This window comes from Schistocerca serialis, chromosome 12, assembly GCF_023864345.2.
Source record: "Schistocerca serialis cubense isolate TAMUIC-IGC-003099 chromosome 12, iqSchSeri2.2, whole genome shotgun sequence".
Lineage (NCBI taxonomy): Eukaryota > Metazoa > Arthropoda > Insecta > Orthoptera > Acrididae > Schistocerca > Schistocerca serialis.
This window is the reverse complement of record NC_064649.1, coordinates 25158911-25174553: the sequence shown is the minus strand read 5'-3', so window position 1 is coordinate 25174553 and position 15643 is coordinate 25158911. Positions and strand designations below refer to the sequence as shown.

Here is a 15643-nt window from a genome sequence, read left to right as displayed (position 1 = left end):
CATATTTCTATACATTTAGAGCAAACACCATTTATCACACCAACTAGAAATTTTGTCTTAAGTTATCTCGTATCCTCCTACAGTCTTTCAATGCTGACACCTTGCCATATGTCATAGCATCATCAGCAAAGAGCTGCAAATTATTGCCCACCTGTCAGCCGGATCATTTATGTACACAGAAAATAAGAGAAGTGGTATTGCACTTTCCCGGGTCATTGCTGATGATACTCTTGTCTCTGATGAACACACCCCATTGAGGACAACATACTGGATCCTGTTACGTAAGAAGTTTTTGAGCCACTCTCATATCTGGGAACCCATTCCGTATGCTTGTACCTTCGTTAACAGTTGCCAGTGTGGCACCGTACCCGGTGCTTTATGGAAAGCATCTGTTGCTGTCCATTCATATTTTGACTTTCACACAAATGATGCTTTCTAAAACCGTACTGATTCGTGGACAGAAACTAATCCCTCTCAAGGAAATTTAATGTATTTGAACTGAGGATATGTTAAAACATTCTGCATGAAACCACCGTAAAGGATATTGGTTTGTGATGTTGCGGGTCTGTTCTTTTACCCCTCTTATATACAGGAGACAAATGCGCTTGTTTCTAGTCACTTGGGACTGTGCGCTGGGTAGGGAATTCACGATAAATACAAGCTAAGTAAGGGGCTACATCTACATCTACATTGATACTCCGCAAGCCACCCAACGGTGTGTGGCGGAGGGCACTTTACGTGCCACTGTCATTACCTCCCTTTCCTGTTCCAGTCGCGTATGGTTCGCGGGAAGAACGACTGTCTGAAAGCCTCCGTGCGCGCTCTAATCTCTCTAATTTTACATTCGTGATCTCCTCGGGAGGTATAAGTAGGGGGAAGCAATATATTCGATACCTCATCCAGAAACGCACCCTCTCGAAACCTGGCGAGCAAGCTACACCGCGATGCAGAGCGCCTCTCTTGCAGAGTCTGCCACTTGAGTTTGTTAAACATCTCCGTAACGCTATCACGGTTACCAAATAACCCTGTGACGAAACGCGCCGCTCTTCTTTGGATCTTTTCTATCTCCTCCGTCAACCCGATCTGGTACGGATCCCACACTGACGAGCAATACTCAAGTATAGGCCGAACGAGTGCTTTGTAAGCCACCTCCTTTGTTGATGGACTGCATTTTCTAAGGACTCTCCCAATGAATCTCAATCTGGTACCCGCCTTACCAACAATTAATTTTATATGATCATTCCACTTCAAATCGTTCCGCACGCATACTCCCAGATATTTTACAGAAGTAACTGCTACCAGTGTTTGTTCTGCTATCATATAATCATACAATAAAGGATCCTTCTTTCTATGTATTCGCAATACATTACATTTGTCTATGTTAAGGGTCAGTTGCCACTCCCTGCACCAAGTGCCTATCCGCTGCAGATCTTCCTGCATTTCGCTACAATTTTCTAATGCTGCAACTTTTCTGTATACTACAGCATCATCCGCAAAAAGCCGCATGGAACTTCCGACACTATCTACTAAGTCATTTATATATATTGTGAAAAGCAATGGTCCCATAACACTCCCCTGTGGCACGCCAGAGGTTACTTTAACGTCTGTAGACATCTCTCCATTGATAACAACATGCTGTGTTCTGTTTGCTAAAAACTCTTCAATCCAGCCACACAGCTGGTCTGATATTCCGTAGGCTCTTACTTTTTTTATCAGGCGACAGTGCGGAACTGTATCGAACGCCTTCCGGAAGTCAAGAAAGATAGCATCTACCTGGGAGCCTGTATCTAATATTTTCTGGGTCTCATGAACAAATAAGGCGAGCTGGGTCTCACACGATCGCTGTTTCCGGAATCCATGTTGATTCCTACATAGTAGATTCTGGGTTTCCAGAAATGACATGATACGCGAGCAAAAAACATGTTCTAAAATTCTACAAGAGATCGACGTAAGAGATATAGGTCTATAGTTTTGTGCATCTGCTCAACGACCCTTCTTGAAGACTGGGACTATCTGTGCTCTTTTCCAATCATTTGGAACCCTCCGTTCCTCTAGAGACTTGCGGTACACGGGTGTTAGAAGGGGGGCAAGTTCTTTCGCGTACTCTGTGTAGAATCGAATTGGTATCCCGTCAGGTCCAGTGGACTTTCCTCTATTGAGTGATTCCAGTTGCTTTTCTATTCCTTGGACACTTATTTCGATGTCAGCCATTTTTTCGTTTGTGCGAGGATTTAGAGAAGGAACTGCAGTGCGGTCTTCCTCTGTGAAACAGCTTTGGAAAGAGCTGTAGAGTACTGTAGAGTACTGTAGAGTACTCTTCATGAAACTGAGTTGGGATTTCATCATGATCTGGCGACTTATTTGTTTTCAACTCTTTCATTTGTTTCTCTATGCCAGGAATGCGGACTACTGCGTCCTGTGCTGTTGTCCAAAGGCAGTGTGTTGGTACGATTCTCCTGCATGAATGATTTCTTAAATGCAAAATTTAAAAGTTCAACTTAGCTTTTACCATCTTCTATTGCCAGACCAGACTGGTCAGTGTGACTGGATAGAAGCTTTAGACCCTCTTAGAGATTTATGTAGGACTAGAATTTTGTCAGGCTCTCAATAAGACCTTTTGCTAAGGTGCGACAGTTGTACACTTTGTCCACTGAATGTTTTACAGCTACACGAATTTCTATTAACTTATGCCTGTCTCATTTGCGCTTACTATTTTGAACCAATGGTGCAACAGCTTTTGCTTCCTCAGCATTTTTCAGATTTTGTTGGGTCTTTTTCTTCCTTAATCCATTTACTTGGCATATACTTCTCCAGAGTATGATTTACAATCTGTTTAAACTTTGCCCATAATCGCACCACATCCATCATGTGGAACTAAATGGTGTCATTCCATTGTCTAAGTGGGATTCCAACAACTGTCTGCACTTTCTAGCAGAAACACTCTCCTAGCTGTTTTGATTGATTTACTAACTTTAATAGCCAAAAGCCATAATGGGAAGATTGTGGTTACTAATCCCGTTCTCTCTACTGACATCGTCGATTAGATCAGGCCTGTTTGTAGCTACAAGGTCTAAAATTTTTGACTTTCTTGAAAACCTATTCAAAAGAACTTCACAAGACTGCCATTTTGTACCCCCTGCAATGACGTCCCAGTCAGTGGGTCAAAGTCACCTTCAACTAATATTGCCTTATCTGTGTATCTGTGTGCACTAATGATTGTAGACTTTCATTGAGTGACTCTATAACCGTCACAGTGGGATTGGGTGGCTAGTAAAAACATCCAACAATTAACTTGATTTCATCTAAACCTGTAGTAGCCTATTCGGCCAGATAACTTTACTGTCACACTTGAATTCGACTTCGATAGAGGCAATATTTTTGTCAACCGCAATGAACACAGCCCTCCTTTGGCTTCTAATCTGCCTTTTCGATATAGTTTCCATGAATTGATAAATATTTCAAAGCTTTCCACTTCAGGTTTCAGCAAATTCTTGGTCCCCAGCACAACTTGAATGTGAGAAGTTTCCTGGAGAACAGTAAATTCAGCAACTTTGTTATGAATACATCAGCAGTTTACTGATAAAGTTTTGACACTTGAAGTGTTTTTATTCTTCAGGAAATTTTTTGCAGATTGTATTGTGTGGCAGGTTGAACCATTTTCCACTGAGTGTTTCTCTCTCTCTCTCTCTCTCTCTCTCTCTCTCTTTTCCTGTCTCATAGTTGTGGCAGTCCATAAGGCTTTGGTGTACTGCTGCTGTCTCATTATGCCTTGAATGACCCAGAGATTTCCCAATCTTTTACCACAAATCACAGATCCTATTTTGACTGTGGTTTTATGTTTGATAGACCATATGGCACAATTTTCATTTTATTTTTCTGAAGAGTATCACCTGATTATGTCTTGTTTGTCAAAATTGAATGGTGCTTTCATCACTGAAGCATAACTGCAAAGTGAGTCATTATCACGTAATAAAAATGGAATATTTTTTATAAGGCAAAGAGAAAAATATTTTTAAAAAATGCTGGTCTTCAATCATTCACAGTGAGGTGCCGGTACTTCTGAATGCAATCCAATTGTCGTTTTATCATCATGTTGTTTAGTCTGTCATTAAAATTGGTCTGCACCTTCTGTAGACCAACTCAGCCAGTCTTGTAAGGACTGTTATAGATGGAAGCCCCTGCATCTTCAAGCTTCTGTCTGATGGTGCTATTTGTTGCTGTTCTGTTCTCCAATACTATATCTTGCAACTGCTGCATACCACGAGGAGAAAGCGTTTTGTTTCTGCCCCATTTACCATTTTGTTTGGTGTTAGGGATTCATTGCTGAGCTTCTGATTATTAATATTAGCCACCAAAGTTTTAGAAATTCCACATTTATTTATTTATTTTTATTTTATTTAGCTATTTGTGTTATGGGAGATTGGTTCCACAAGTTAGTTACCTCCCCAACCTTCCAATCCTACGCTCCACCAAGACAGAATGTATGTACCCCAAATGACCACTTGTGTTACTCATATGAAAGCATGTGAAAGTTTTTGAGCTGTTTGTGAGTCTCGTCACTGAGGTGAAACTTGCTTACTAGCCTGGTACTATCCTAGTCAGATATGGGAAACAGCCTAAAACCCACACCCAGGCTCGCCAGCACACCGACTCTTGTCAGTGATCTGCAGGGCGGATTTGATCCAGGGCTGGCACACTTCCCCATCCCGGAAGCAGCACTTGAACAACATGGCTATTTGAATAGGCACCAACATTTGAACAGTGGAGAAATCAAACAGTTGTTTCAATGAAATTTCCCTCTACAAGAATGCAACTAGTTATTAAATATACCTACACTTTTCTTAAAATTATTTTTCACGTTGAAATTAGGTAATATTAGCAAACCTGGCAATGCTTCGCAATTACTAAATATGCTTAGGAATTGAATATATATACTAAATTCCTTGCCCACCTCCCCCCCCCCCCCCCCCTCTCTACGTGTCTTCTCATCCCTTCTTTTCATTTGTACATAATCCCCCCCCCCCTGCCCCCAAATCTCTCTGTGCATAACCTCCTCACCCCTCTCTATGCCCATTTCTGTCGTAATGATGAGAGTATCGTGTAAAAATTTGTAGTAAATTTGTCAGGAACTTTTCAAGGATTTTGGTAACAATGTTTCCCCTTTATATATTACATATGTATTTATATATTATGTATAATTGTCAAACTGATTTTTTTTTTGTTATGAAAACATGACAGAAGAACTGTCAAACTGTGAACGTAAATATGTTTTATTTCCTTTTTTTGTACCAAAAGCGCCATTTACCATCCACAATTACGAACACAACAAAAATCAACCAAATCAGTCAAGCTGTTGATTTTAATTTCTGACTTCTCCAGTGGATTTTCCAAAAATTTTCTTTCATCCAAATCTTGTCCTGAGAGCACTAAATGCACATGCAAAAAAAAAGATCAGCCAAATCATTCAAGCCATTCTCAGATGATGACCTTGCACACATGAAGCAATTGATTTTTGTTTGTAGAGATTATGTCATTTCATCAATTTTCTTAAGTGGTCAAATGAGTATTAATTTGGTCAGGAGCCATATAGTCCATTCTCTGCAGCTACCACTTAAAAAGTCATAGCAGCCAAAATACTCCATGGAGGGCATGGCTGTGAGCAGGCAATATAATGCAGACGATGAGATACAGATAACTTCTTCTTCTTCTTCTTCTTCTTCTTCTTGTATCTAATTGTTCTCTTCAACATCCATGGAAGTACATTGGAATGGAGTAGTCAGAAGTCCGCCTGGGCATTCTGTATGGCATTGACAGCTCTTTTGTACTGGACTAAATAAAGACTTATTGGTACAGTTGTGGGTTCTTAGCCTTACTCCTGGGGGAGTCAGAGCGCACATTATAACACATGGCATATTAAATAACTGTATTACAACTGAGTGAGATGTATGTAAACACTTATGAGCTTGTCAATGCCAGCTATGCTCATTTGTTGCTGTGTCTGGCAGCAACTATGCTATCTTGCGGTTTTGCTACGAGATGTTGACCTTGCCTTGGCATCTCTTTCTTCGGACAACACAACAAACTCTGTGTGGAAGGAGCCTCTGTGAATTACTGTTGCAGAGAGAATAGAACCAGACGTACCCTGGAAATGTTGAGCTAGTGTCAACTGATTATCCTTCTGCCACCGGAAATCATCAGAGAAAAATGGCAAACACACAAAATTGGACCTTTTTGGAGACCAAAAATTGTGAAGACTTCATTAAATATTGAATGATTATCAAGAGAGAAAGAATCCTTGCTGTCAGACCAATGCAAACAACATTCATAGGACATTTTAGCATTGCAAGAAGCATGCAGAGGAGCAAACAACCGAAGACCAAAAATTGAAGGGATGGTGGTGATATTAGTACAGCCTCATGAACAGTATGGTAGTGGTATCTTTGTAAGACCAGATATGGAGATTGAGTCAACAAGTACCACAGATACAATCAATCTTGAAATTGTAACAATTGCGCTACTGTTGTGTAGTATTATGTTAGTGTACAAACCACCTAATATTGATTTTATTTTTGGATTCTTCCACTACTTCTTGGTAGAACAATTCCATATATAAGACTGGATAACAAGTACACTGTTTTTGTTCTACTAATTTTTATTTATTTAAAACTAGTTTTTGGCTTATTAGGCCATCTTCAGGAAACAACTGACTAGCATCTGAAAGGGATGCTGGTTCTTAGGTAGTGGTACTTAGTTACTGAAGAGCCAGTGTCCCTCTCTGACACTAGTTAGTTGTTTCCGGAAGGTGGGCTAATAAGCCAGAAACTAGTTTGAGGTAAACACAAATCAGTAGAACAGAAATGGTGTACTTGTTGTTCAACCTTAAAATAAATGTCGATTTTACCTCCCATAAGCCAAATACTTTTCATAATCAAAACATGAAGAGTGGATTGTGAGATTTTAACTGAGAAATTGTTGACTGGGGATATAACTCAAGTGGAAAAAAGAGGAGGAGGAGGAGGGAAGAACTAGAAAGTTGAACAGGAAACAAGGGATTGAAGTGTATTTCTGATCCTAAACTAAGGCCGTCACTTAATAGCAACAGATGATAGAGAGGATATAATCTGGACATCATCTTCATGACTGAGAACAGCACTTATTGTTTTACAAATACGGTAGACCTTTCCCAGGATGGAATGTTGCCCTGTATCTTATATAGTTTCTGGAGTTGTCCGAATAGGAAGTGTGCCCTTCTAATGCTATTTTAACACCAATAAAGCAAAATTGAAGGCTTTCAGAGTCAAACACAGAGGCAAACCCAAAGATGTACAAAGAATTTGTAAACTTGCAAAGAAAACATCAAGGAAGCATATTGTACTTGGATGTAGGACCCAATGTATATGTGGCCTTGACTCAAGCTCATAAGACTTGTTGAGCACCTATTGTAACAAGTACAATGCAGATACTTCCTCATCAGATACAATTGAAGCAGGAGAACTACTGCTGCGAAACATAGCTGAATGAAGAAGTGAGAGGTGGACTAAATTACTATCTGGTAAGGACATGAAACAGAACAGGTGAAGAGTGTGGAAATGAATAAAAAAAAAATTGCAGCTATGCTCCTACAAGCCCACTGTTGTGTACAAACGGCACTCCAAACCTGATGGCTCACCAACTGTTACTGTTTGGAAAAAAACAAGACAGAATCCCTGAACAAACTGGATTCAGACCAGGGAAAGCATGATGTAATAAAATACTAAATCTGACTCAAAACATTGAAGACAGCTCTGAAAGGAAATCGTAACTACTGCTGCCTTTGTTGAACTGTCTGCTGCATACGATACAGTAAACCACCGATGACTCCTCACAAAAGTCTATGAAATAACAAAGGATGTTTGACTGACTTACATGTTGTGAGGCATGGTACGAATTGAAGGTTGTATATAATCCTCCAAGGGAAGGAAAGTAGTTGGAGAAACTAAAAGAATGACTTACCACAAGGGAGCGTTCTTTCCCCTGTTCTGTATAATATACACACAAGTGACCAGCCAGGCCAGTTGGAAAATGAAAGATTCAGTTGACACCATCATTACTGTTCAAGCAACATCATTTGAAGAGGTTGAAAGAAAAGTGACAGAGGCTTTGGATACCTAGGGGAACGACTATGAAGAAAGTAACCTGTGACCTAACCCAGAAAAAATGCAATTATGTGCATTCCTCCTGCATATTAGAGAAGCCACAAGATATATGTGAATAGAATGGAGAGTGGTTAGGCTACAACCCTGCACCAAACAAAAATATGAGAGAGTCTGCCTAGACTGTTCACTGTCGTTTGGAAAACACTGCACTGATCTAAAAGAAAAAAATATGTGCAGTGAACAATATGATACGTAAACTGACCGGTTCAACATGTGGAGCGCAGCCTGAAGTTATTCGATCATCAGCAGTGGGGCTCTGTTTTACAGCTGCAGAAAATGTGATACCAGTATGGGTGATGTCTTGCCACTTCAAATAAGTAGACGTCAGGACTGTTACCGGATGGCTGAGGCCACCACCTGTCTGCAAAATTAATCAACTTGTGGCCATAGCACCATCAAATATCAGACAGAAAATGGCCAATGAAATAAGACAGGAAAAAGCAGCGAACCGGCCCATAGAACTTAATGTACACAAATCAAAAAAAGTTTGCATCACCTCGCTTCCGAGAGTTCTGGAACCTTTTCAGAAAATTGGAATGGAGATGAAAATAAACATCACTTCTACCCTTTTTATTGCTCATGAAAACCACACATTGCATGTTATAGCACCATACAGCGAGACCTTCAGAGATGGTGGTCCAGATTGCTGTACACACCGGTACCTCTTGAGTTGATGCATGCCTGTATTCGTCATGGCATACTATCCCCAAGCTCATCAGGGCACTGTTGGTCCAGATTGTCCCACTCCTCAGTGGCGATTTGGCATAGGTCCCTCAGGTGGTTCGTGGATCACGTCGTCCATAATCAGCCCTTTTCAATCTGTCCCAGGCATTTTCGATAGGGTCCATGTCTGGAGAACATGCTGGCCACTCTAGTTGAGCAATGTTGTTGTCCTGAAGGAAGTCATTCACAATGTGCACAACGGGGGCGCAAATTGTTGTCCATGAAGACGAATGCCTGGCCAATATGCTTCCGATATGGTTGCAATATTGGTCAGAGGATGGCATTCACTATCATACAGTCACTATAGTGCCTTCCATGACCACCAGTGGCATACATAATGCCACCTCAAAACAGCAAGGAACCTCCACCTTGCTGCACTCGCTGGACAGTGTGTCTAAGGCATTCAGCCTGACCGGTTTGCCTCCACACATGCCTCCGACGATTGTCTGGTTGAAGGCATATGTGACGCTCACTGCTGAAGAGAACACGACGCCAGTCCTGAGCGGTCCATTCGGCATGTTGTTGGGCCCATCTGTACTGTGCTGCATGGTGTCTTGGTTGCAAAGATGGACGTCGGGAGTGAAGTTGCGCATCATGCAGCCTATTGCGCACTGTTTGAGTCGCAACATGACATCCTGTGGCTGCACGAAAAACATTATTCAACATTGCGGCGTTACTGTCGGGGTTCCTCCAAGCCGTAATCCACGGATAGCGGTCATCCACTGCAGTAGTAGCCCTTCGGCGGCCAGAGCGAGGCATGTCATCGACAGTTCCTGTCTCTCTGTATCTCCTCCATGTCCGAACAACATTGCTTTGGATGACTCCGAGATGCTGAGCACTTCCCTTGTTGAGAACCCTTTCTGGCACAAAGTAACAATGCAGACACGTTCGAACCGCGGTATTGACCATCTAGGCATGTTTGAACTACAGGCAACACGAGCTGTGTACCTCCTTCCTAGTGAAATGACCGGAACTGAACGGCTGTCGGACCCCCTCCGTCTAATAGGCGCTACTCGTGCATGGTTGTTCACATCTTTGGGCGGCTTTAGTGACATCTCTGAACAGTCAAAGGAACTGTGTCTGTGATACAATGTCCACAGTCAATATCTATCTTCAGGAGTTCTGTGAACTGGGGTGATGCAAAACTTTTTTTGATGTGTGTACAACCACCAAACAGTTCCATCTCGGCGTAAGTCGAGAAAGAGCTTTATCTAATGTACACTATCACTAGAAGACCAACCTGAGACCTGCCATTTACTTTTATGGTTGGACACACTGATCTCCACTCCAAAGAGAGAATCACACGTGCAGGAACTAGAGCATAGTAGGTGAGGAGTACTGAATAGACTGCTACAGGAGCTGCAAAATGCAGAGTAAACATGGTCAAGTGGTGATATCTGGCACCCGCTTTGAGACCAGAATTTCTTCTGCTGAACTTCGTCTGCCGTGTGTTACCTTAGAAGTACCTAGAGCTAAGTATTAGAGCACAAAACAAATATGGACTATACAGAAATCTGAGCCACATACAAATAAAAGAGCTCCTCACTCTATTTGGAGCTTTTCACCCTTTGCTACTGTTAAATTAGCAATTGCTCATAATTAGATGACAAGGGAACAGAAATTTTTGCACTTTTAATCCATATGGGAAAATTCTCAATATTTAATTCTGCTCAATTCTGTATGCTATCAACTATCAGCAAAGAACCTGGAAGAGCAGCTGAACGTAATGCACAGTGTCTCGAAAGGAGCATATAAGATGAACATCAACAAAATCAAAATGAGGATAATGGAATGTAGTCAAATTAAATTGGGTGATGCTGCAGGAATTAGATTAGGAAATCAGACGCTTAAAGTAGTAAATGAGTTTTGCTATTTGGGGAGCAAAATAACTGATGATGGTCGAAGTAGAGAGGATATAAAATGTAGACTGGCAATGGCAAAGTGATTCTGAAGAAGAGAAATTAGTTAACATCAAGCGTGGACGATAAATAGTTTAGACAAGAAGAGAATAGAAGCTTTTGAAATGTGGTGCTACAGAAGAATGCTGAAGATTAGATGGGTAGATCACATAACTAATGAGGAGGTATTGAATAGAATTGGAGAGATGAGGAATTTGTGGCACAACTTGACTAGAAGAAGGGATCGGTTGGTAGGGCATATTCTGAGGCATCAAGGGATCACCAATTTAGTATTGGAGGGTAAAAATCATAGAGAGAGACCAAGAGATGAATACATAATACACCAAGCAGATTCAGAAGGATGTAGGTTGCAGTAGGTACTGGGAGATGAAGCTTGCACAGGATATAATAGTATGGAGAGCTGCATGAAACCAGTCTCAGGACTGAAGACCACAACAACAACAACAACATCAGCCGATAGAGGAAAATAATTTATAATTACAGTCAGAGGCATAAAATGTAAGCTTATGAATTTTGTAGAGCTGTGGTACCTGCACAGAGAAAAGTAATGTGTATTTCTATCTGTGGGCTTAAGAAAACTAGCGTTTTCATAACAGTGTTTATTTTTCACAATGAATTTTTACTCTGCACAGTGGCGTGCACTGATCTGAAAGTTCCTGACGGGTTAAAACTTTGTGCTAGACCATGACTCGTACCTGGAACCAATGCCTTTCACGCGCACGTGCTCTTCCAACTGAGCTATCCGAGCACATTTCAGAACCTATCTTTGCGGCTTGACTTCTGACAATACCTCATCTCCCACCTTCAAAGCTTCACAGAAAATCCACAGTCCTAGAAGCTGGGATATTGTGGAGATGAGGGATTGCCACAGCCGGGGGACTATTTGCATAGTTAATTCTCCCTCTGTAATTGAAGTTTCATTCTGGAAGCAATCCTGTGGAATGTGGCAAAGCCATGTTTCTGCAATATCGTTTCTTCCAGATGTAGTAGTCCCACAAGGTATGCAGGAGACTTACGTGGAGTTTGGAGGGTAGGAGATGAGGTGCAAGTGGGTGTAAAGCTGTGAGGGCAGGTCGTCAGCCGGGCTCTTGTAGCTCAGTCAGTAAAGCACTCGACCACGAAGGGTACAGGTCGTGTGTTTGAGCTCCAGTCCTGTGCACTGTTTTGATCTGCTAGGAAATTTCACTTGCATTTTTAGTTATGATATCTACAGGGTGTGACCAATAAGTAGTAGGACTGAATTTCTGTAGCACGAATGGAACAGTGAAGGGGGTCGGACCTCCTGGGTGTGGTAGTGGAGAGCCTTCTGGAGAGACCGATATTTTTTCCAGTCACCTGTAGGGAAGCAGAGAGTGAACACATCGAATTTTGTGGTTCTCTGTTCAGTAATGACAGTCGCCCATCAACTTCAAGGATTGATGAAAATGCGGCCAAAGTGAAGGCGCTCCTGGACTCGGACCGGCACTTAGACATTTGTCTTATGGTTGATGAGTTGGGGATTTCCTATGGTACCATCCAAAAAACTGTTGTTAAGGATTTGGCCGTGCGAAAGGTGTGTGCCAAGTTGGTGCCAAAAATCCCGAGTGACGAACAAAAACTAAATTGCTTGCAAATTTCCCAGGAAATTCTGAACTGTGTCCTAGATAACCCAAATTTTCTTCAAAATGTGATTACTGGTGACGTATCGTGCTGTTTTGAGTACTACTTGGAGACCAAATGCCAGAGCGCTGAGTGGCACACTGCCCATTCCCTGTGCCTGAAGAAAGCCAAAATGAGTAAGTCGAGGGTCAGAACCATGCTCATCTGCTTTTTTGACTGTCGTGGTGTGGTTCACCGGGAGTTTGTACCCTCTGGACAAACTGTGAATGCTAAATTTTACACGAAAGTGCTTGAAAGGTTGTGCAAATGCATCCTCCGAGTGCAGTGAGACATTGCCGCCTGTTGGAAGCTGCACCGTGATAATGCACCGTGCCACTGTGCACTGCGGGTGTTGGAACACATCAAGCAAAGGGTTGCCACATTGCCTCATCCTTCCTGCAGTCCAAATCTGTCACCGGTGGACTTCTGCCTCTTTGTTTGACTCAAGCTGGACCTCAAGGGACACCAATTTGGTTCCACAGAAAACATCCAAAATGCTGTGATGGCATTTCTAAAGAGGATCACGAAAAGTGAGTTCCAGAAGGCGTACGTGCAGTGGAAATTGCGTTACGTGCATTGTGTTGAAGCACAAGGGTGCTACTTGGAGGAATACTAAGGATTTGTACCAGTTAGATCAATAAAAAAAAAAATTAAATTAATTCAGTTGTGCTACTTATTGATCACACCCTGTATGCTTTGTGGGTCTGTTAATGGCCTTCCTAGAACTTCATTTATGTAGATAACGCGTTTTGAATTTCTCTTTTAAATTCTGTTGCATTCACAGCTAACTTGTTACAGTGTTATACAAGACACACTGATGTAACAGAAGTTATGGGGTACCTCCTAATATTGTGTCGGACCTCCTTTTGCCTAGAGTTGTGCAGCTTCTAGTCATGGCATGGACTAAACAAGTTGTTGGAAGTCCTGTGCATAAATATTGAGCCATGCTGCCTCTGTAGCTGTCCATAATTATCAAAATGTTGCCAGTGTAGGATTTTGTGCACAAACTGGCACCTTGATTATGTCCCACAAATGTTCGACGGGTTTCATGTCGAGCAATCTGGGTGGGCAAACCATTCGCTCAGATTGTCCAGAATGTAATTTAAACCAGCCGTGAACAATTGTGACCCCATGACATGCAACACATTGTCATCCATGAATTTTCCATCATTGTTTGGAAACATGAAGTCTGTGAAGGGGTGGAAATTGTCTCCAAGTAGATGAAAATAACCACTTCCAGTCAATGATCGGTTCAGTTGGAGAAGAGGACCCAGTCCATTCCACGTAAACACAGCCCACACCATTAAGGAGCCACCACTAGCTTACACAATGCCTTGTTGACAACTTGTTCCATGGTTTCATTTTGTCTGTGCCACACTTGAACTGTACCATCAACTTTTACCAAATGAAGTTGGAACCCATCTGATCAGGCCACAGTTTTCCAGTCATCTACGGTCCAACCGATAAGGTCACGAGTCCAGGAGAGGTGCTGCAGGCGATGTTGTGCCGGTAGCAAAGGCACTTGTGTAGGTCGTCTGCTGCCGCAGCCCGTTAACGCCAAATTTCACTCTACTATCCTAACAGATATGTTTGTCGTGCGTCCCACATTGGTTTCTGTGGTTATTTCATGTGGCTTTGCTTATCTGTTAGCACTGACAGCTGTAATGCAAACGCCACTGCTCTCAGTCGTGAAGTGAAGAACGTTGGCCACTGCATTGTCTTCGGTGCGAAATAATGCTGAAATTTGGTATACTTGACACTGAATATTGAATTCCCTAACGATTTCTGATATGGAATGTCCCGTGTATGTGGCTCCAATTACCTTTCTGTGTTTCAGAGGCTGTGTAATTCCCATTGTGCAGCCGTGGTCGTGTCGGAAACCATTTTGCATGAATCGTGCTCAGTACAGATGACAGCTCCGCCAATGCACTGACCTTTTATACCTTATGTTTCCAGATACGCTAAGACCTGTATACGTGCATATGACTATATCCCATGACTTTTCATCTCAGCGTATGTTGTACTGTTTGGTCCAGGTGTTCGAAACTATGTAACTTGCACTTGTGAGCTGCAGATCATTCTTGTAGACAGTGTGGATGAGAGAGCCTTAACACAAGTTTTCTAATTGTTGATGCTCTTATTAGCATAAGATTACTAATTAGATAAAGCTCAAGTGTTTCACAGGAACTGCTTTTCTTACATCTATGGGATATGAATTTGCTAATTTGTACATGCATTAGAACCTCTGTAAGTTGTGTTGCTGTGATTCACTTTTTTGTTCTGTCTATTTTTATAACTGTCCGTAGACGAAGATGTGTGTCCGTAGATGAAAATGATGTGTGCCTGTTCTGCACAAAAAAGAGAGCATTCACTATGTTGTTCATTGTTGTAACTTGTGATGGCAGTTCAAACAGCGTAACGATTTCTCGCAGGGTTTCTGGGTGCCCACGTGCCACACAAGCTGCAATGTGAGTTCTACAATCGATCGTCCTGCATCAGCCAGGGCTTCGGCTGCGATGCTGTCCAGGAGTGTGCAGTGCCGGACGCTGGGAAGAACAACTACTGCTACGTCGTCTGGAGCAACAACAGCTTGGGTGAAATTGTCGTCTCCCTCAAGGTGACTCCTTTTGTTCTCTTGCAGGTGTGAGCTTTTCTTGTCCCAGAGGACAATTATGTCAGAAGAGTGCTTTTTTTGTTCCTTGCTTCTCTAGTTGTGTTACACGTGATACACGAGGTAGCCTTGTTGCAGGGTTTAGAAGCAATTGAGAGAAGCTAAGTTAATACAGCTTGTGAGATTGAGATGCAAGGTATATGAAGGGTCGGCCAGTGGCGTATATAAAATTCCGTGTACATGTGGTAAAGTTTATGTTAGAACAACGAAAAGAAGCATAAATACACGGTTAAAAGAACACAGAAGTCTTTGCCGATTAGGAAAAACAGATAAATCGGCTGTAGCAGAACACACTTTTCAGCCAGGAAATCATCGAGTGAAGTTTTCCGAAACAAAAATTTTATCTACGACGACGAACTATTACCCACGTCTTTGTAGAGAAGCAATTGAAATATATAAACATATGGATAATTTTAATCGGAAAGAAGTGACCATGAAACTTAGTGATATTTGGACAGTAGCACTACAGAATTGCTAGACAGTTTTATCCGTGACGA

General features: G+C 41.9%; 1 protein-coding gene across 2 annotated transcripts in view; it reads left to right on the top strand.

The window, feature by feature from the left end:
- LOC126428471 (activin receptor type-2A) overlaps positions 1-15643 on the top strand; it is a 118582-nt gene that overhangs the window by 18882 nt on the left and 84057 nt on the right. For both annotated transcript variants that reach the window (XM_050090407.1, XM_050090406.1), the window contains exon 2: positions 14908-15092. In XM_050090407.1, coding sequence (XP_049946364.1) covers positions 14908-15092 — 185 coding nt within the window. The remainder of the gene's footprint in view (positions 1-14907; positions 15093-15643) is intronic.